Source organism: Lepus europaeus, chromosome 10, assembly GCF_033115175.1.
Source record: "Lepus europaeus isolate LE1 chromosome 10, mLepTim1.pri, whole genome shotgun sequence".
In the NCBI taxonomy this organism is placed as follows: domain Eukaryota; kingdom Metazoa; phylum Chordata; class Mammalia; order Lagomorpha; family Leporidae; genus Lepus; species Lepus europaeus.
The window spans coordinates 3,549,531-3,571,813 of NC_084836.1; the positions used below are offsets into that span (position 1 = coordinate 3,549,531).

The 22,283-nt window shown below is 62.7% G+C and overlaps 1 protein-coding gene across 2 annotated transcripts in view; it reads right to left on the reverse strand.

Annotated features, from left to right (window-relative positions):
• Positions 1–21,982, reverse strand: part of FBLN1 (fibulin 1) — a 72,840-nt gene extending 50,858 nt beyond the window's left edge. For both annotated transcript variants that reach the window (XM_062202699.1, XM_062202700.1), the window contains exons 1-4: positions 21,881–21,982; positions 10,874–10,979; positions 3,740–3,875; positions 1,947–2,118 (exon numbers count right to left, since the gene is read on the reverse strand). In XM_062202699.1, coding sequence (XP_062058683.1) covers positions 1,947–2,118; positions 3,740–3,875; positions 10,874–10,979; positions 21,881–21,959 — 493 coding nt within the window. In that variant the 5' untranslated portion in view covers positions 21,960–21,982. The remainder of the gene's footprint in view (positions 1–1,946; positions 2,119–3,739; positions 3,876–10,873; positions 10,980–21,880) is intronic.
• Positions 21,983–22,283: the final 301 nt, after the last annotated feature.

Sequence of the window (22,283 nt, forward strand, 5' to 3'; positions counted from 1 at the left end):
CCAGGGTAGTTTCATTATGGCACAAGAGTCAATTCCCCTGGCCCGTGTAACTCAACCAAGCCCAATGCTCCAGGGGACAGAGAAGCAGAACAGGTGGGTGCCCCGCTGGGAGCTCTCGGGGTCACACTCCCATTGGCTGAGGGGGTGTCTACTATTAGAAGGGCAGAGACCATTATTAAGGACTTATACCCACAATCAGCTCTGGAGACAGGCATCTGCCAGGAGCTGGGAGGCTGAAGTCCTGGCCACATGACCTTGAGCTCAGAGCAAGGCCAGCCACCCACACTGCCCCAGGGCTGCCAGGGACAGGGTGAAGTCACCAGGTGTGGTACCTGGGACCCATCTCCATGTGCTCATCCCAGGAAGCTGATGCCCACCCCACAGATGAGGGCACTGAGCCCCAAGGGCCACGTTAGGACGAGGCCATGAACGCAGACTTGTCTGATCCTGAACCCCAAGTCCTTGTCTCATCGCAGGCCAGCAGCTCCCAGGTGAGGCTCCAACACCGGCACTCAGCTGTACCGGGAACGTGTGGCCCTGCGCGGTCCACGATGGTGAATGTCAAATGTGCACTTGGCCGGGCCACGGTTCCCAGACATCTGCTCAGACACCCGTCTGGATGTGGCTGGGAAGGAATTTATTTTAATTTAAAGATTTGGCTTTTTTAAGTATCCTGTTTTGAACTTTTTTTGAAGTGCCTTGTGGATGCTTTTGGAAGAAGGCAAGGTTTTTTTTTTTTTTTTTAATTTATTTATTTGAAATGCAGACTCACACACACACACACACACACAGAGAGAGAGAGAGAAAGAGAGGGAGAGAGAGAGAGAGAGGTCTTCCATCTGCTGGTTCATTCCCCAAATGGCTGCAATGGCCGGGGCTGGGCCAGGCTGAAACCAGGAGCCCAGAACTCCATCTGGGTCTCCCACGTGGGTGGCAGAAGCCCAAGCACTTGGACCATCTTCCACTGCTTTCCCAGGTGCATTTGCAGGGAACTGGATCGGAGGTGGAGCAGCCAAGACTCAAACTGGCACTCACATGGGATGCCGGCACTGCAGGCAGCAGTTTAACTGGCCACACCATGACACAGGCCACACCCTCAGAAGGTGTGTTTGAGGAGAGGTTAATAATGAAGCCGGTGGACCCTGAGTCCAGCGGATGGCCCTCCACAACCTGGTGGGCCCAGGCAATCAAAGACCTTACGAGAAAACAAAGTGACAACCCCTTCCCCCCCATGCCACCTGGGGAAGGAACCCTCAGCCGAGACAGCAGCTCTCCCCAGGGCCAGCCTGCCCTGCAGTCCTGGAACCTGCCAGCCCCTCAGTTACAGGAGCCAGACCCAACACAGTGCTCCTCCAGCATCCAGGACCCCCACGGGTACCCAAATCCCACCACATCCTCCTGGGGACTTTGGGCTGTCTCTCAGTACTTGGAGAACCTGGTCCCATGTAAATGGGATGGACTAGCTGTCACATTCTACTGTTAAGGGATCGGAAACCAGAAGCTAGTTGGAGGGGTGTGCGCTGGGCCTGGTGGTTAAGACGCTGTCTGTGTCCCATGGGTTTAAGTCCCTGCTCTGCCAGCAATTCCAGCTTCCTGTTAATGAGACCCTGGGAGGCAGCAGGTGCCGGCTCAAGCAGTCGGGGCCCTGCCGCCCATTAAGAGACCTGGGCAGTTTCCAGCTCCCGGCTTCCACCTAGCCTGGCCCCGGCTCTTGCAGGCAGTTGGGAAGTGAACCAGTACCTGAGGGATTTCTCTGTGTCCCTGACTTTCAGTAAATAAATGGTTTTTAAAGTCTGCACCTGCTCTGTACAGATGCCCCCCCCCTTTTTTTTAGATGTTCTTGATCTGCACTGGAATCCATGGATGTGGTATCGGGAGATAAGTGGGCTCCACACACATCCTGGAAACCCCACACGCGGCCCAGGAGGGAAGGGGAGGGGACGCACCTGTTTCCCGGAGGTCCACAACGTCCCCAGGCACGAAGTCCGCCGTCTCCTGGCCCTTCACGCAGCAGGCGCGGAACACCAGGCCGCACTGGTAGCCCACCATGAGGCTGTACTCGCAGCTCTGGCCCTGGGCCTGGGCCGCTTTCCCCAGCAGGCAGCAGTGGCAGCACCTCTGTGAACAGGAGACTCCAGCTGGGGAGGCTGGGCACAGGGCCAGGGCCGGCGGGGCCTGGGGCCTGGGGCCGCCTCCCTGGATGGTGGCGACTGATGCCCACATATCGGCTCTGGAGACCGGCATCTGCCAGGAGTCGGGATGCCGACGTCCTGGCCACGTGACCTTGAGCTCAGAGCAAGGCCAGCCACGTCTGGCCTCGAACCCTCGAAACACTGGCAGTAAGTAGCGAGGCAGGCCTTCAAATCTCCGTACAGGGCCACCCCCTCTCCACCTGATCCCAGGACAAGGGAGCCTCCTACAGGGTCACCGAGAGTCCCAGGGGATCCGTGGCTTTTTGGGTGGTCTCAGATTTCGCTACCGTGCCCCGAGAACGGGCGCACAGCCGTCTGCTCTCCCAGGGCGGCCGGAACGGAAGTGTACACCCAACAAACACAGGAGCCTTGGACTCGGAGAGGTGCAGGTGCTGGGTCGCTGCCACGCCTGGGCCCCTGCTCCCCACCTGAAAGCCTGGAGCTTTCCAGAAAAGCCCCAGCTGTGGTTTCTGTGGGGGTCCACGACTTCCCCACTGCCCCCTCTGCCGCCACACATGGGGAGCACTCGTTACCACACCCACCTTTTGGGGTACGCGTTATCTTTCCCGGCAACACCGATCCCTCGTCCACCAAATCCCCTGGGAGCAGCCCGGGCTGCTTCTGTCCCTGCCTGCCCTCTGACCTGGGGCGCAGGCACAGCTGCCGGCCAGGAGGTCACAGAAAGCCCGGGGCCTGGCTCCCAGGTGCCCGGGGCCTGGCCACCCCTCCCTCACCGCCCCCCAGGCTCCTTCCTGCCAGAGTCGCCACCCGGGGGGCCCACGTGGCGTCTCGATTTGTGTGGAGGGGAAGCCCAGACGGGAGCCCACGCCTGCCTCCGAGCACCCCCACTCCATTCAGATTCCAACTCCTCGAGGGGCCCCCTGCCTCCCGGGCGGGCACAGTGTGTTCCAGGGCTCGCGCTGTCCACCCGGCACCGCCAGCAGATGCCGTGTCCCGCCTGGCAGCTCCCACAGCAGGTGGCCTGGCCAGCTTGTTCCTCTGCGGGGCCCCGGCCCAGGAATGGGATCCTCAGGCGCTTGCCAACCCCAGATGGACGCAGCCCAGCCCAGCCAGTGGCCTCAGTGGCCGCTGTCTTGGTGGGTCGGGGGGAGGGTCCAGGTGCACTCAGGGATGGGCCCCTGCTGTTTCTGCAGTTTTCTTGGCAGGGCAATGAGAGGCCACTCTGCGCTCAGCTGCGTCATCTACGGTGGCTCTGGGCCCCAGCTGAGCCTCGGAAGCAGAGAGGCCTAAAGACCTCCGGCTGTGCAGGGCCCAGCCTGAACTGAGGGGAAGATGTCGTAGGTCAGAGGCCTGCTCTGACCTCTGCACTCCGTGCAGAGCCTGGGGACGCCTGTGCTCTGGGCAAGGCCCCCTCCCCTGCCCACAGCCCCCACCCCACCCCATTTCCCCAGCATGGGGCTGTACCCTGGGGAGGGGAGAGAACACCGGGTGGTCTCTGCTCCCTGCTGGGCGGGGCTCACATGGATAGAGCCTGGGGCAGCTGGGAGAGCCCGGGGCTGCCGCCTGGCAGGGGCTGGGGTCCTCACCTTCACGAACACGGCCTCCAGGCTGGCGTTGTCCCCGCGGGGCGCGGCACAGCTGTCCTGCTCGCTGGCCAGGTTGATGCCCGTGGCACAGTGCAGCTCCTCCAGCTGGCTGTGGCAGCACTGCTCCTGGACCATCCTGTGGGCAGGGTGGGGCCGGCCAGTCAGCACACGGGACGCACTCTGCTCCCGCTCGGTGAGACCACGCAACCCTGGCCTGCACGCGTGTTTAGTTGGAGACTGAACGCAGAGAGGAGACTGGGATGGAGGGGCAGCCCCGGAGGCGTTGCCGGAGCAGGGCCTCACCCAGGGCCTCCCGGCTATTGAACCAGCACCTGCCACTCACACTCACGCTCACCCCCACGTGCCAGGCTCAGAGGAAACCGTTTCGGGGAATTCCACCGCACAGCTCACTCAAGGCTCCCCGGGCAGGGACAGTGGTAGCGGCAGCCCTGGCCGTGGTGCCCGCGTCGCCCAGCCCTGCTGGAATAAGTTCTCAAAGGCCAAGGCTCAGGGAGGCAGAAGGCCGGCGGCTGCCAGAATCCATCTCAGACGCAGCCACGGCGCGGGGGCGGTGCGGGGGCCGGCGTGGGAGGTCTGTATGTCACAGGTGGCTCCCGACCAGACCCAAAATAACCGCAGCTTCAGCCAAAGCCAGCAAGGGCAGGAAGAGTTGCCCGGCCTGCTCCATCCGGGAGAGGGTGGGGCCCAGCTGGCCTCCCTGTGCGGCCGGCCAGGCTGCCTCCTCCTGTGGACAGCAGCTCCCTGGCCCTCTGCTGTGGGGGGCCGGAGGCCGGCGCCCAGCTTTCTGCCCCTTCTCAGAGCCACACTGGGGCTTCAGGATGGATCTGTCCATGTTGGGCTGTGACACACATCACTCACGCTGCTCAGCGGTCAGAGCCACGCGTGCCTCCTTCCCGACACGCGGTGGGAACCCAGACATCGCAGACTCGCCGGCCGACAGGAGCCGGCAAGCACCAGCAGACGAGGGCGACCCCTGGGCACCGCCGGCAGGAACACCGAACGGTCACTCCTCTAAAGGCCGGCTCTGGGCTGGAAGAGAGGCCCGCACGCTCAGGGTCACAGCTGCACCACTCATGACCACCAGCAGGTGGAGCACCCAGCGGTCCAGCAGTGGGCGACAGGGTTGGCGCAGAGGGAGAAGCCGCTGCCTGGGACCCGTGCGTCCCGTACCAGAGTGCCAGCAGCTTAGTCCCAGCTGCTCCACTTCTGATCCCACTTCCTGCTGACGCGCCCTGGGAGGCAGCAGGTGGTAGCTCAGGGACTCGGGTCCCTGCCACTCACATGGGGGACCTGGCTGGAGTTCTGGGCTCTAAGCTCTGGCCTGGCCCAGCCCTAGTTGTTGTGGGCCCCGAACCAGCGGATGCAGGATCTCTATCTCTATGTCTCTCTCTCTCTCTCTCTCCTCCCTCTGCTGCTCTGCCTTTAGAGTAAGGAAAATAAACAAATGAATACGCATCGTTTTAAATTATGGTCCACTCGCACAACGGAGTATCAGCCTTGAAGACAGGCGTTTCTCATCCAGGCCACAGCTTGGACGGACGTGAGGGCCTCATGCCCGATGAGATAAGCCAGGCACAGAGGCACAGAGGCACAGGGCCGTGTGGGTCCACTCCTATGTGGCATCGAGAGCAGCCACGCTCGTGGTGACGAGCGCAGGGGTGGTTGCCAGGGGCTGCCAGGGGGAGTTCCAGACTTTCAGTTCTACCAGGTGGGAAGTCCTGGAGAGGGAGGGGGCGCTCGCTGAGCACAGTGTGAACATACTTAACACTACCGAAGGGCACATCCAAAGCAAGTTAAAGCAGGGGCAGGCATTTGGCCTGGCAGCGAAGGTGCCCACGTCCCACAGTGGCCTGGGCCGGTTCCTGGACCAGCTCCTGCCAGCACAGACCCTGGCTGGTGGCGGTGATGGCTCAGGTAGCTGGGCTTCTGTTACCCACATGGGAAGGACCTGGATGGAGCCCCGGCTCCAGGCTTTGGACCTAGCCCAGCCACAGCCGCCGTGAGCATCTGGGGAGAAAACCAGCGGATGAGAGCCAGCCGTCTGCCTCACTGTGCGTGCACACGGATCCATCTCTCTCGATCTCTGGGCTGATGACTGGGGTTTCCCAAACACAGGCCAGGCTCCAGGGAAACCGGTCTGCAACTCGAAGGACCAGCCAGTGTCCACGAGCCTCCGGAGGACCGTGCCGGCCCCCCACGCTCACCCCCTGGCTAGCAGTGCCCTGGTGTTTCTGCGCCCGGTCGGCGTGAGGCTTTGAAGAACCAAAGTGACTCCATTTTAAAACAATTCAAAAAAAGCAGCCTCCATTTCCCATAGCAGACCCAAGTCCTTGTAAAAGCAGGCATTCAGGCATTCCGGAGATGTCAAAGCTCACCAGGGACAGCTAACTCGGTAGACCAAGGACAGACAGTAGAGATTGGTAAACAAAGTAACTCCCTGTGCCCAGAGCTCCCGTGCTGTGAGCCCCCGCTGTAACTCCCTGTACCCAAAGCCTCCATGCTGTATGTAACTCTCTTCCTGCTGATGTAGCCCTTTTTTCCTTTAAAAACTCTCCCATACAAAGACCGGGGCCTCACTCCTTCCTCCGCTGTGCCGGTTGGTTGGATGGGGTCCCTGTCGTGGTTGTACTCCTGCGTAAACCTTGCTTTTGCAGTTCGGTGTGGTCGACTCTCTGGGGGTCTCTGCGGGGATCTAACGATCCGGGCACAACGTATTTTTTGGTGCCCAACAGCTTCGGGTGAGGGCTCGCTGCTGGGGAGGAGGCCACTCGGAGGCAGCCCCAGGGCGCCTGGCGGCCTCCACTTCACCTGCACCTGCGTCTCTGGGCCCTGCGCCCTGGCAGAGTCCCCGCCCCCCACTCAGGTCCCACGTGGCGCCAAGGGCACCTGGAGCTCAGCACCCAGCCCTCGGTCCAGGTGTTCAGAGCAAAGCCCGGCAGCCCTCCCCCCACACCAAGTCCCTGCAATTCGGGGCTCTCCCAGTCCCGCCCACATCAGCTCTCTTCCTGCCACCTCTCCCCGGGGCATCCAAGCGGCCACTTGGTCTCAGCTCCACCTCACCCCCACCCCCACCCCCAATCTCCTCCCTCTTAAGCTCAGCTTCAGACAGACCCTCCTCCACCCATCTGATCAAGTCCAGCGCCTTCTCTTCCCACACACAGTCAGCCTCTGAAGTGGTCCCACAGCATGGACGTTCAGCCCCACAGCGACCCCTGGAGACCCTCCGACCTCACCTCTCCCTGCTGGCCACCCCTGTCCCTCGCTGCTGGCCTGTCAACCTGCACAGCCTCTCCCCTGAGCCTCCGTGCTGACTGTTCCCTCCGCCGGACTGCTCTTCCCTCCACGCCACATGGCTGGCTCTGGTGCCCCCTTCCAGGCTGCTCAGCGCTCTGCCCACTGCTGTGAGCCGCCCCAACCCCGGGCCCACTCCCTCCCCGATCTCTCTTCCTGTGCACATCCTGCCCCTTGCCAGCCGCGCCACTGCTCTGTACTTTGCTTGTTGTCTGCAGCCCCTGGAGGACAAGGCCAGGGGATTTTTGCCAATTTTGTTCCTCAGTTTACACCTGGCCCAACTTAGTGATCTCGGCCTCCCAGGACCCACCTTGGGCCGGCTCCCAAAGGAGGGATGCGTGGGTTTGCCCTAAACCAGGGTTTTAGGAGACTTTAGATTCAGATCTATGGACTGTTGGGCCCCAAAGCCAAAATGCAAAGTGATGCCAGGGTTGGGGAGATGTCAGAGCTGCCATCTCCCGGCCGCTCCCGACGGGATGCATGGCTGTGACAGCTCCAGGCAGCTCAATCCTCACCCTGCCGAAGCCTGGGTCTGCAGCGGGCAGCTCCTCACACGCGTCCTGAGCCCCTGGCTCACCCAAGCATCTGCCCTATGTCCTCTGGATCCCAGAGAGCCCTTGGTGGCCAAGGAGGGGAGTCGTCCGGCCGCTGGGGACCTCCTGGTTTCCAGCCAGAAAGTCCCATGGCCGCACGTGATGAAGTGGGTGCAGCCAGAAACACGGCAGGTACCCTCGGGAGCTGGACTCGGCCACAGAGCCCCTCCGGCCACTCCGAGGCCATTTCCAGGAACCTCTTCCTGTACCTGTGACATATATCCCCGGCCAAAACGCAGGGGATGGGCCCTCAACACGTGCCCCCGGGAACGAATTCGTGTCCTCACCACGGGAGTCGGTTTGTTTTAAAAGCTACTTTGTCCTCTCTCACGCTCTCTTGCCGGTCCGCCTTCTGCCATGGATGATGTAGCAAGAAAGCCTCGCCAGGGTGGGCGCCGTGGCACAGCGGGTTCAGCTGCTGCTTGGGACAGGGAGTCAGAGCCTGGTCTGAGTCCTGCCTCCACTTCTGACCCAACCCCTCGCCAATTTGCCGGGTGGGAGGCAGCAGATGACGTAGGACACCTGGGTGGAGCTCCAGGCTCCTGGCTTCAGCCTGGCACAGCCCTGGCCGTCACAGGCATTCGGGAAAGTGAACCAGCGGATGGAAGACCCGTCACTCGGTCTTTTAAATAAACACATCTTCTTTTTAAAAATCTATTTATCAAATAAATAAAACTTTTAAAAATATTTATTTATTTATTTATTTATTTTGACAGGCAGAGTGGACAGTGAGAGAGAGAGAGACAGAGAGAAAGGTCTTCCTTTGGCCGTTGGTTCACCCTCCAATGGCCGCTGCGGCTGGCGCATCTCGCTGATCCGAAGCCAGGAGCCAGGTGCTTATCCTGGTCTCCCTTGGGGTGCAGGGCTCAAGGACTTGGGCCATCCTCCACTGCCTTCCCGGGCCACAGCAGAGAGCTGGCCTGGAAGAGGGGCAACCGGGACAGGATCGGTGCCCCGACCGGGACTAGAACCCGGTGTGCCGGCGCCGCAAGGCGGAGGATTAGCCTAGTGAGCCGCGGCACCGGCCAAAATATTTATTTATTTAAGAGGCAGAATTACAGACAGAGAGAAAGGTCTTCCATCTGCTAGTTCGCTCCTCCAATGGCCGCAGCAGCTGGAGCTGGGCCAGTCTGAAGCCAGGAGCCAGGAGCTCCTTCCAGGTCTCCCATGTGGGTGCAGAGGCCCTGGGACTTGGGCCATCTTCCACTGCTTTCCCAGTGCATTAGCCAGGAGCTGGATCAGAAGCGGAGCAGCGGGGACTCGAGCCAGTGCCCACATGGGATGCCGGCGCTGCATGGGATGCACCGTGGCATCGGCCCCAGAAACAAATGTCTGTTCTCTATAAATCACGGGTCTCAGGTGTTCTGTGACAGCACAGGACACGCGCTGAATGGCGTCCCCCAAATGCGCTGCTGAAATCCTGACCCCGGGACCTCGGAAGGTCACTGTGGAGCGGTGACAAAGGTAAGAGAAGGCATCGAGGTGGACTCGAGTGGACATGGCCGCTGCCATGGGGGGGGACAAGGACACAGGCGTGGGAATGACAGCCATGGGGGAGGAAGCTGCCTGCACCCGAGGACCAGGCCCAGGAGCAACCAGCCTTGCCCACACCCAACAGGAGACAAGACGTATGCCTGGAGCCCCCAGGCTGCGGCCCTGGGACCCTAAGCGACTCCCTCTGTGTGGCCCTCTTGGTGGGTCTCCGGCCACCTCTGGTCCTGCAAGAGAGGTGCTGGCCCCTGGTTTACGCAGAGGGAAACCGAGGCTCCGAGCTAGCTGAGGTCACACAGCTGGAAGTCCAAGCCAGGCCAGTCCAGATCCAGGGCCCGGCCGCCGCTCCTGAGCACAGCGCAGTCTGTACAGGGCCTGGTGCTGACGGAGCCACCAGCTGCCCAGACGTCCGGGCGCGGGGCCCCACGGCCGAGGCCCAGCCCTCTGGTCAGTGGCGTCTCCAGCCCCAGCTGTGTGGCCTTCTCAGTGTCCTGCCTCCCTCCGTTTGGTCTGTGACACTTCTGGCTTTCCAGGAACTGCCCCCTCAGGGTGCACGCTCCCCATCACGGCTGGCAGGCGGCACCCTGTGCCCGGTGCCAACACCAACACCAACGTCTGGGCCGACACTGTTTCCACATCCACCTCCTGCCAGCAGGCGGCCGGCATTGTGACGTAGCGGGTAAAGCTGTCACCTGAGACACAGGCATCCCACATGGGCACTGGTTCGAGTCCTGGCTGCTCTACTTCCCACCCAGCTCCCTGCTCATGCACCTGGGAAAGCAGCAGAAGACGGCCCAGGTGCTTGGGCTCCTGTGCCTACGTGGAAGACCCAGAGGAAGCTTCTGGCTTCAGCCTGGCCCAGTCCTGACTGTTGCAGCCATCTGAGGAGTGAACCAGCAGTCAGACACACGTTCAGGGCACGCTGCTCTTGTGGGGGAGGGGGAGAAACCTCCAGAAGCACCCCAGGTGGGTGTGGTCAGTGCACGGATGAGCTGAGGCCAGGAAGAGGGGGTCTGGCTTCCAGGCACATCCCCCAAGGGCAACTTCAGGGCTTCCCCTTTTCCCCAGGGCTCCTGGGGAACTCACAGCTGCTCTCTGTGCCCGCCCCATTCTCACTGTCACAGTGATGGGGCTCAGGGGGACAGCAGGTGGAAGCGCTCGCTCTCTCTCTCTCTCTCTCTCTCTCTCTAACTCTGCCTTTCAAACAATAAAAACTCTTTAAATAAATAAATAAATGAGAAGACGTGTGTGAGAGACACGACACACAGCTGGTATTCCACAGAAAGCTGCTACTGTTCTCAGTAGTGGGCGGAGCCCCTGCTAAGCGTGACTGCCCAAACCTGCAGGGACCCAGAGCCTGCAGGGACCCGGGAGGAGCAGAGCCCACCGCAGGCTGCTGCCCGAGGGCACCACCTGCCCGGGGAAGTCTTGTTGGAGCCTGGCTCCCCCACACTTTGGGGTCACAGGTGGTCCCCATTCCCATGTGCAGAGCAGCTCCAGTCACAGTCTCATCGACCCCCCGCTCAATCCCCACTGTGGCACGGTGAGCCCCAACCCCGCGTCCTCTCATCCGACGACTGCCGAGTCGTGTGCGAGGACAGAGGGGGCACCAAGGAGGGAGGTGGGGACGCCCACCCTCGTCCCGCGGCCAGGCACACACCACCCCTCCATCCCTGCCCTCCGCTAGAGGCGCTAAGGAACAAGGCCCTGGGGAGACGGCGGCTGCTGGCGGACACACCTGCACTCGGTGGACTCCGAGACGTAGGGCAGTGAGCAGTCCCTGTGCTGGGTGGCCATGCGATGTCCGTCTGCACAGCAGGTCTCCATGGACACGTCCGCGGCCCCTGTGCAGGGAAGAGAAGCCAACAGGTGACTCAGCCCTTGCCCTGCCGGGGGCCCGCACCCGAGCTGCCCCACCAGGGAAGCCACCACCTCGGGCCCGGGCTGGAAGGGACAAACAGGACCCCCTTTAGTTGTTCTGTAAATGCTTGCGCCTCCTGAACCCAACCCTGCCCACGGCACACAGCTTAGCACCCACGACGCAAGCACACATGACGACTTCCCTGCTCCAGCCACGTGCTGGAGACGCACAGGGGTCCCTGGGCTTAGGGTCCACTGGGCAAGACGAACGGGTGCGGCTGGCAGGGGTGTGGCCAGGTACCATGGAGCGCAGCAGCTGGGGGAGCTGGGAGGTGGGGCCCCAGGGTACCACCGGTCCAACTCCCCCGGAGCAGAGCCTGGAAATGGGGATCTCAAGAGGCAGGAGGCAGAAGAACCCACATTTTTGCAGAGCGGCTTCCAGGCCTCACGGCAGGAGCGCGTGTGCGTGTGCGTGTGCGTGTGCGTGTGCGTGTGCGTGTGCGTGCTGGGGGTCGGGCTCAGTCCCCATGCTTTCAGAGCGGGACTGTCCCTGCCCAGGCAGCCACAGGCGAGACTCGAGATTCCACACATGTATAAAGCAGGCTCGTTTTTCATGCGATGATTTCACACGGCCCCCGGAAGACGTAAACATCCCAATAGCCCTTGGCAGGCAGAAGTTGCCCCTCGGCCTCTCAGTGACCCCACAGTGTCCAGCTGAAGGCTACTGGGCTCGGCGGCATTTCTGGGCACGGACAGCAGGGGGCGTTGCTCTCTCCCCCCCATGCTGGGCCTAGGGATGGCCCCAGAGGGAAGTTGCCTAATCCACAGGTTCTGCTGAGGCGAGCTCCCCTGCAGTCAGACACACGTTCAGGGCACGCTGCTCTTGTGGGGGAGGGGGAGAAACCTCCAGAAGCACCCCAGGTGGGTGTGGTCAGTGCACGGATGAGCTGAGGCCAGGAAGAGGGGGTCTGGCTTCCAGGCACATCCCCCAAGGGCAACTTCAGGGCTTCCCCTTTTCCCCAGGGCTCCTGGGGAACTCACAGCTGCTCTCTGTGCCCGCCCCATTCTCACTGTCACAGTGATGGGGCTCAGGGGGACGGCTGCCACCTGGCCAGTCGGCCCACCCCTGCCTCGGCTGCCCCTCCTCACAGGCCCCACAATGCTGTTTGGTGAACAGGAGATCGAGCACAGCTCTCCCAGCGCCACAGCACGAGCATCTTCGTAAGTCAAGAATCTGTCTCGCGCGCTCTTGCGTGCCGGCACCCACAGCTCTGAGTGGAAAGAGCAGGGGCTCTGGTGCCCGGGAAGCGGAGCTCTGAGCCCGTCCCAGCGCCTTCTTGCTCTGTGACCCTGGGTGGCTGCTGCACCGCTCTGAGCCGCAGCTTCCAGGGCAGGAAAACGGGGCTGCGATGGCCTCACAGAGCCGCCGGGCAGGTGCGGAGAACCTGGTTCCAAGCACGCAGCCGGCGCTTCCTAAGCGACAGCTGGCCTGTGTGTTAAATGACAGAAGGGGGTTTTCCGGCCGATGCCCACGAGAACCGGGAGCCTCGCCCGGCGGCCTGGAGTGCGGAACTCCCCCCGCGTGAGCTGCAGCTCCAAACGTCCCTCGGACTCAGAGAGGCAAAGGCCCCGGACAGGAGCTCTGTGCCCTGAGCTGCAGACAGCTCACCTGAGCTCCCTGCCGCGGAGCCTTGGGCACTTGGAGCCTCGCTCTCAGCAGGACGAGCAAACGTGGGAGGTTTAAAAGGGGGCTCCCGGGGGTATGTGTCGGGGGGATCAGTGCCCGGCCTGCTGCCCAGGGTCAGCTCAAGTTCCTTGGCAAGTTCCTGCAGAGTCCTTCGGAGAGACCCTGAGCTGCCCAGGCTGGGCAGCAAGGAGCACAGGTGGAGGAGTGGGCTGGGAAGGGCGCCCCCGCCCGGCCCCGGCTCCCTTCACATGCCAGCCCCATCCCCTCAAGCCCAGAAGCCTCTGTGGCCAGCATGGTGTACACTGAGTGGTGCTGTCAGGGACAGGCAGCACTGGGTCCTTAGCCACGTGCCCCGCCCTGGGACAGAGGCCACCTCCAGCCGTCACTGGGGAGGACCACCTTGAGCCACAGACCCCGCTGCAGAAGTCACACACCTGCTGAGGCCACAGGGGGCAGCTGTCACGCCCGCGGCTATGCCCCAAAGGCATCCTCTGCCCGGCCCCCGCTGTGAGTGGAGTGGGGTCACGGGTTTCAAGGCGGGACCGGTGGCCCATCGGCGACCAGCTGGAGCCGGGCTGACTGGCCGAAGGTCACAGGCTGTGGTCGAGGCAGACGTGCTGGGAGAGGGGCCGAGAGGGAGCTGGCCTCCGGGGCAGCCCTGGGTTCCCCAGGCGGATCCTGCAGATGCCAGAGTCCTAAGGTTTGCACCACCAAGGGGCAGGGCGCGCGGAAGCCACTGGAAACCTTCCTACTTCCGCTCCGCCCCATCCCCTGCACCTGCTCTCTTCCAAAATGCACACCTTACATGCCAGTGCCAAAGAGGCGCTCCAAGAGCCACTCAGAGCAGAATCCAGAGCAGACAAAGCAGAGTGGAGGCGATCCCGGTGATAACACACATGTTCCCACCCAGACCATGCCAACCCACCCGGAACCAGAACACAGCCCAGTGGAGGGGTCCCCACTCCCACCAAGGCCACGCCACACCCACCTGGAACCAGAACACAGCCCAGTGGAGGGGTCCCCACTCCCACCCAGACCACGCCACACCCACCCGGAACCAGAACACAGCCCAGTGGAGGGGTCCCCATTCCCACCCGGACCAGACCACGCCACACCCACCTGGAACCAGAACACAGCCCAGTGGAGGGGTCTCCGCTCCCACCCAGACCATGCCACACCCACCTGGAACCAGAACACAGCCCAGTGGAGGGGTCCCCGCTCCCACCCGGACCACGCCACACCCACCCGGAACCAGAACACAGCCCAGTGGAGGGGTCTCCGCTCCCACCCGGACCACGCCACACCCACCCGGAACCAGAACACAGCCCAGTGGAGGGGTCTCCGCTCCCACCCGGACCACGCCACACCCACCTGGAACCAGAACACAGCCCAGTGGAGGGGTCTCCGCTCCCACCCGGACCACGCCACACCCACCTGGAACCAGAACACAGCCCAGTGGAGGGGTCTCCGCTCCCACCCGGACCACGCCACACCCACCTGGAACCAGAACACAGCCCAGTGGAGGGGTCCCCGCTCCCACCCAGACCAGACCACGCCACACCCACCCAGAGCCAGCGTGTGGCCAGCTCTGCCAGCACCCGGCCGACACCCAGGCCCCACCGCCCTTCAGCCCAGGCTCTGCCAGGGCCAGGGCCCGCCCCTTCTCAGCTCACTGTCCCTGCAGCACCGGCCTGCGCCCAGCACAAACACCAGGGCTCACTGAGGATCAGTATCACACACAGAACCAGAGGGACTGATGGGCACAGTCACCGGGACAGGTGCCCGGCCTGGCTAACAGCCCTGTTCCTGGGTCATCGGGGGAGGAGGGAGTGATGGGAGGGACCATCCCGAGGCTGCAGCCAAAGGGCGGGGCCGGCCCAACTTCCAGCCAGAGCCAGTATGCCTGGGGTGGGCCTGAGACCGTGGACCTGCCACGGGGATGGGCCTCAGCACTGGCCACCCTCGACCCATCAGAGGGAGACTGAGCTGCAAGGAGAGGAGGAGTCGGCCTGCAAAACTCCCCAGCATCACAGCCACCGGAGGCGCCACCCAGAGGCGCCACCCGCGCGTCTCCCACCGCCCAAGGAAAGGCTGTCATTAACCAGAGATCAAAATAAAGCCCCCAGTGCTTTCTGGGCGGGCGTTTCCAGGGGACTGAAGTCCCAAGGCCAAGGCTGCACCCACTCCCCACCCCCAGCCCAGCCCGGCCAGACACATCGCCGCCAGAAAGGCAGAACGTGCCATCTCCGCTGTCTGCAGATCTGTCCCCTCTAAAACAGACAAGTTTTGCTCCGGTTATGGAAATCAGAGGTCGACACAGCCGACGGGCTCCCTGAAGGAGTGGGATTCACTGGGGGCGAGAGAATGGCGGGGGCGGGCGGGAGCAGGGGGCAGCGGGGACTCAGCCTGGGAGATGGCAGGCGACGGCTCCAGTCACTGGGTTCCTGCCACTCGTGTGGGAGGCCTGGAATGAGTCTCTGGCCCCTGGCATTGGCACCGACCCAGCCTCAGCCATTGTGGGCACTTGCGGCGTGAACCAGCAGAGACCTCACTCTCTCTCCACCTCTCAAATAAATAAAAAGTTCAAAGGGATGTAAATTTTACTACAACAAAATAATTGCTTTTAAGTTTTATTTATTGGAAAGGCAGAGTTACAGAGAGAAAGAAAGAGGTCTTCCATCTGCTGGTTCACTCCCCAAAAAGCCACAACAGCCAGGGCTGAACCAAGCCAAAGCCAGGAGCCAGGGACTTCTTTTAGGTCTCCCACCTGGGTGTAAGGGCCCTGGCACTTGGGCCATCTGCTGCTGCTTTCCCAGGTGCATTTGCAGGGAGCCGATCGGGATGGAGCAGCCTGGACTTGAACAGGCGCCCACATGGGACGCCGGCACTGCAGGTGGTGGCTTCGCCCATTATGCCACAATGCTGGCCCCAAAGCAGATTTGTAAAATTCCTTATTTATGGGCCACTTTGCACTTTGTTCATTAAGAAAGGACTCGGATGGTGGCTCACACACTCACTTGCCTTTTTCAACCAATGCTGCTCTGGATCCACACTAACACGAGCTCTGTGAAGAGCGGCTGGTTAACGGTATCTGGAATGTTCTAACGGTTTACGTGGCAAGCTGTGCAACTTCAAACAGGAACAGTTCAAACATCCAGTAACAAACTGTACCTCTGTAACCAAAATAAACAGGACTTTAAAAGTTTTTAAAAACAAAAACGAGCCAACCCCCCAGGGAAAGGCAGCTCCCTGCGAGTCCAGTGAGGCGGCCAGCACAGCGGCCTGATGGCCACAGCACCTGCGGTGATCTGAGGAACAGCGGCCAGAGCCCTTCTGCCCCACCACGAAAGTGGGGGCCTGCCGAGGCCCACACAGGAGCCCCCTCAACGCCCTCGGGGCCTCCTGGCAAGGCTGGGGAGGGGACAGGAGGCCTCCCACCTCCACCCCACATCTCACGGGAACCAAGCAGCTGGGAAGTGGTTGACAGCGTCCAGCGGCCTCACCAGTCACTCGGCGGCCGGCACACGTGGAGGGGCACCGAACGCAGGCCGGTCGCCCACACACCCCAGCGCCCGAGCAGAGCAGCTCTCACACAAGGTCGTGGCCGTGGTGGCCAGCGGTGAGACGCCCTGCAGGTGCAGTCAGCAGGGGTTTACCCAGGACACCCTGCAACTCCACATCCTGGACCAGAGGCCACAGGATGGCAGGGAAGCCACGCCCATCCTCCAGGTGCCGACTCACTCACAATACCTAAGGCGATGTGAATGCTTAGAGAATTCAAGCCACAGCTGGGAAGGAACCCGCCCAAATCCCCACCCAGGCCCACCCAGCACGCCTGGCGCTGGTCTGCAGGAGCTCTTAAGAAAGTGGGGCCTCTCTCTCTCTCTGCCTCTGCTTCTCTGTAACTCTGCCTTTCAAATAAATTTTTTTTTAAAAAAAGGGGGGGGGCAGGTGGTGCTGTGCTGTAGTGGGTAAAGCTGCCACCTGCAGTGCCAGCATCCTATATGGGCACTGGTTCGAGTCCGGGCTGCCCCACTTCCCAGCAGTAGAAGATGGCCCAAGTCCTTGGGCCTCTACACCCGTCTGGGAGACTGGAAGAAGCTCCTGGCTCCCGGCTTCAGATGGGCTCAGCTCCTGCCATTACGGACACCTGGGGAGTGAACCAGCAGATGGAAGACCTCTCTCTCTCTGCCTCTGCCTCTCTGCCTTTCAAATAAATAAATAAATCTGCTAAAAAAAAAAAAAAAAAAAAGGAAGAAAGTGGGGTGCAGGGCTGATCTGTTCTGGGAAGAACCCGCAATCACCCAAGCGTAAAACTCGGCACAAACCCAAGGCCAAACAGGCAGAGGGCCCAGCCTTGAGCCTGGCTCCAGCTCGGCTCCCACGGGACTTCTCCAAGCCTCCCTCTGTCTTCACCTGCACAGTGTGGGTGCTAACAGCGCCCGCCGCGGGGCTGGGAAGACGAATGAGGTCAGCCAGGGAAAATGCTGGAATCAGCAGAGAAAAATGGAATCTTCAAAATCAGAGAAGTCCTCACGTCACGACCAGCGCATTCCTTCTCGCAGTCAACGCACCTGACGTGTGCACACGGCCGGCAGCCCCCACCCCCCTCCTGGAAAGAAACACCCCCCACCCTGCCCAGGACCCAGGGACGGGGAGGCCTGAAGGGCAGCTCCTCGCCAGTCACAGAGCTGGACAGGAAACGCCAATGAGATGAGACTGGGCAAGACTCAGGCCACCCTCCCCGGGCCTGGGAAGCCCGAAGGGGCCCAGCAGGGTCGTCCCAGTGCCTCTGCATCCGTGCAGGGCCAGGAGGTGAACGACCCCATCCCCGCTCCATGCTGCCCCCAGCCCGCCAGCCTCCCCAGGAGCGCACACACCCCCAGGTGCCAGTCTTGAGAGCGCTCCCAGCGTCCATCACAGAGACGACAGGGGTCTGGCGCAGGGGGAGGCACAAGGCACGTCTGGGGGGAGGGGTGAAGCATCTGGCTCCCTCCCAGGCAGTGCACTCACAGGTTGCCCTCACCCCAACGCCTCTGCAGCTTCCCTCTGGCCACTGCACCTGCACCCCCCGTGCCTGGCCTTCGGCGCTGGGCAGGCCAGGTGGTCCCTGGCCGGCTCCTGTCCTCAGACCGCCACACCGGTGCAAAGGTCCCCTTCTCCGAGAGGTCCTCCCTGACCACCCCCAACACACACACACACACACACACACGGGACAGAGCTGTTTCCTTTGTTCCCTGAATTGCACACAAATAATTAACTCTGTAGTTGGCGCCACGAGGGCTGGGATGGGCTCTGTCTCCTGCACCCTGCCCATGTCTGCCCCTGAGCTGTCAATCACTGTGTGTGAATGAATGAATGAATGAGCAAATGAAATCACGTGCTCAATTAGGGGCAGACAGCTGCAGCAACTCCCCAGAGGCCACAGCACCAAATCAGAGGAGCCTCCAGATCCAGCCCTGGCTTAAGAGTTCACACCCCCACCTGTTATTAAACTCCAGGGGAGGGGCTGGTGTTGTGGCTTAGTGGGTAAAGCCACCACCTGCAGTGCCAGCATCCCCTATGGGTGCCGGTTCAAGTCCCGGCTGCTCCACTTGCCATCCAGCTCTCTGCTATGGCCTGGGAGAGCAGTAGAAGATGGCCCAAGTCCTTGGGCCCCTGCACCTGTGTGGGAGACCCAGAAGAAGCTCCTGGCTCCTGGCTTCAGATTGGCTCAGCTCCAGCTGTTGTGGGAAGTGATCCAGCGGTTCGGTAAGACCTCTGTCTCTCTGCCTCTGCCTCTGTATAACTCTGCCTTTGAATAAATAATCTTTACAGGGTTGCTGTGAGGGTGTAGGGAGGCAGCACAGGTGAAGTGGGGCACAGGTGCGAGGTGACAGGTGCGGGGTTTCCGCTCCCACCCCAGTGGTTCACAGGAGCAGCCCCCACTGCATCCGGAGGGAAGCCGCAGGCCACAGCCAGTAGCCACTGGGTAGCAAAGCGCACATCCAGTCTCACTCCAGCCGGGGACGAGACCCAAAAGGAAAAGTACTGGACCTCCGAGCTGCAGGGCTGTGGAGAGGATTCACTGGAGACTAAACGTGAAGCAGTCCAGCTAGGAGAGTCGCCCAGAGCAGAGCCGCCCTCAACTCACAGCAAAGGAAATGGACGCAGAGGGTCACGGGAGCCGGGCAAAGGCTCTCGTCGCTTCCAGAGCTGGCACCGGGGCACCGGTCTCCTAAACAGCCCCCACCGAATGCCGGTCCCCACAAAGCAGGGCCCTCCAGCGGGCAGCTCAAGCAGCAGGTACCCCACCCTCCTGGCCCACCCCGGAGTTAGAACCCAAGGATTAATGGGGCAGCCAGCCCTATCTGCTCCCGGCTGGCTGACTTGGGGCAGACGACCGCAGCAGGCTCCCAGCCTCGGGGTCTCTGATCCCAGGCCAGTCCACAACAGGCTCCTGTCCTCCTCCCCCACCCCAGACTTGCTATGCGGCCACATCTGAGATCATCGCCGAGAAACTGGCACCATCCGGGGACTGCAATAGCATCTATTAGTCAAATTGTTACAGTTTTATATTTTGCAAAAGGAAAGCCTTTTGTTGTACAAAATCCACTGGCAAAGCTCTGAGGTGTCTTGTTAGAGCTGTTTTCATAACACTTGATCTGTAACGCTGCCCTGCCCACCGTGCCCACGGCTAAGAGGCTGGCCTTCGGGGAGTCCCGGGCTGGCAGGGGTCTTCCCCAGCTGTGGAGAGGGGCTACGCCTCCTGGAGTCTCTGCCCATGCCTCTCCTCCTTGAGGCCCCATGGTGCATGCTGCCTCCTCCAGGAAGTCCTTCCAGACTCTGCCAGGAGGGCTGGGCTCCTTTTTCTGGCTCACCTGGGAGACTGAGCGGCGCGGGGTGGCAGAGCTGGGTCTCCCCAAGACCCAGAGCCGACGCTGAGCGAACGAATGACCGAAGACCCAAAGACGCCACTCGGCAGGACCGGTGCCAACCCGGGACTGGCACTCGGAAGCTGCTGGCTCTGCGGTCTCCTCCCCAGGAAGCGCCCGGCTGGGGAAACCCAGTATTGGGATTTGCAGCTGAGTCCAGGGGCACTGGCTCTGTCCTGGCCCTGGGAGAGGGGACCCTGTGCACGCAGCAGACAGTAACAGCTCCGAGCGCTCTCCCTCCGTCCTAACGGGAGGTGTGCGCCATGGAGTAAACCACCAGACCACCGTGGGCTTTTCTTAGGATGAGGCCGGTGCACACCCACCCATGGCACCCTGCTGGGACCTGAGCCTCAGCTGCCCCCTTCCCCCCCGCCCCAGCCCCCTCCCACCAGTCCGTGGGGGAGGCAAATGCAGCTGTGCTGTGGGAGTGGGGCTCAGCACCGCCAGGAGGGCTCCGTCAGCCCTGGGCCCAGCAGGGGAGGCCTCGTGGTGCCCCCCAGTCTGGTCCTTCAAGCGTTCAGAGCTCTGGGCCCCACCCCCCAGCTGGGAACCTTCCAGAAGGGCAGCGGCCCAGGCCACATGTTTGTAAGCCAAGTCCTCTCTAGCCTTTGTTCTCCCTCCCGGCGCGACTTTTCTTTTAATCAGTCGAAACCAGAGGCCAAGAAAGTCTTGGAGAAAACACGCTCGTCCGCCCGACCCCTGCTCCTCCCCGCCCCCGCCTCCCGCCCCAGCTCTGGGTAAAGCCCAACAGGGCAGACAGACAGAGGACAGACAGGCGGCTCCGCCGTGCCCCGCGGCCCGCCAGTGGCCAGGTGGCCCTCGCCAAGGGCCTGTCAGCACAGTGGCTCCGGCGCTCCCCATCGGCTCGCCTTCTCCCCGGCTGCGGTCAAAGTGTGGTTTCCCTGTGTACCCCGCACTCTCCAGGGTGCAGGGCCGGGCCACCTACGACCCTGCAGGGCTGCAGGGGCCTTGGCTGCCAGCCGCCTGGCCCGCAGCAGCGGAGAGCAGCCAGGCTGCCTTTTAACCCCCTCTGCCCAGACCAGACCAGCCGGCACAAACAAACTCCAAGAGGGTGCTCCCCAAACACAGGACCACGGGACCACCCAGACTGCATGGAAGAGACTTTTCATGCCCTTCAGGGAGGAGGCTGGGCCCGGCTCCTTCAAAGCACAGGGCACAAAAGGCACAAAAGAATGTGGGGGAGGGGAGGGCCTTGGGGTCTCCAGGGCTCCTGAGAGCTGAACTCAGCCTTCTCTCTGGACACCCACTTCCTCTCTTGGTGCCCCCCACTCCCAAGCCCCTTTGGGAGGTCTCTCCTGCCGGACCACCAGCAAGCCTGCCCAAGAGACCTCCTGGGAGCCCTGTGCCTCCCCAAGCCACCTCCAAGCCAGAGAAGTGGCCCGGGAGACAGCCAGCACCCAGGATAGCTATCAGTCCCCAGAGGCAGGCTATCAGTCCCCAGAGGCCAACTATCAGTCCCCAGGGGCCGGCCGCCACAGCCCAGCCCCCTCCTCAGCCTCTTCTGGAATCCCCCAGCAAGCGACCTTCTGACCAAGGAGGCCAGTGAACACCAGCGACTTCAAAAGAAACTAAACAAGGCACAAAGGAGCTGCCCTGGCCCTGGGGGAGAAACAAACACTCCAGCAGGGCCAGGCCTGTCTGATGGCCCCAGGGAGCCATGGGGTCAGCAGAGAGGTCACAGGTCATGGCTCCCCTGCCCCCCAAGCCGCTCTGATCCACTGCAGGGGGCTTCATCCCCCCCTTGTCACGCAGTGGATAGGTCTGGAAGCCGCCTAAGCCAACTCCCAGCAAGCGTGGGGCCCGGTGGACAGGAGGGCAGGCAGAGAGGAGGGGCTGGGTCTGCAGCCTCCCCCAACCCCCTTACCCGACGGCTCCCCACCGGGGTCCGTTCCCCATCCGCAAGCTGGGGCACTAAAAGACACACTAAGGGCGCTCCCGGTGCAAGGCGGGGGGGCTCGGTAACCCGCAGCCAGCGCCCCCATCGCCAAGGCCCGGGAAGGGCCCTCGGAGCCGGCTCCATCTGCGGGGGCTGGGGCAGGAGCGCGGGCGTGGGAGGGGTCCCGCCTTGGAAGCAAACCCCCCAGACGGGCCGGCGTTCGGGCTGGGCCGGGAGCTGGGGGAGGCCCGGAGACGTCGCCCGGGTCTGGGCAGCCCCGCTGCTCAGGGGACCGCACGACGACGGCCCCGGGGGCGCGGCGCGGGGCAGCGCACCGGCCCCGACCCCGGCCTCTCCACGGCTCCCCCCGGCGCGGGGACGCCCTACCTCGGGCCGCCAGCAGCAAGAGGCCGCCGAGCAGCAGCAGCGGCAGCGGGACCCGGCGCGACGGCGCGGCGCGCTCCATGGGGCCGGCGGGGACAAAGGCGCGGGCGGCTCCTGGCTCGGCGGGCGCGGCGTGCGGCGCGCGCTCCACGCTCGGCCCGAGGCTCGGCAGCCAACGCCGGGCCCGGGCGCGCCGTTCAATTATCCCGCCCGGGAGGAGGGCGCGGCGGAGGCGGGGCCGGCGGGACCCTCCCCTCTCCCGCTCCGGGCCTCGGGCTTCCCTGGAGGGGCAGAGAAGGGGGCGCCTTCGGCCGGATGCGCCTCCACCCACCCCCCTCCGCGCGCGTGAAACCCGATCCCCTCGGCCCCCGCGGGCCGGGCGCGGGCTCGGACTCGGCGGCTCTTG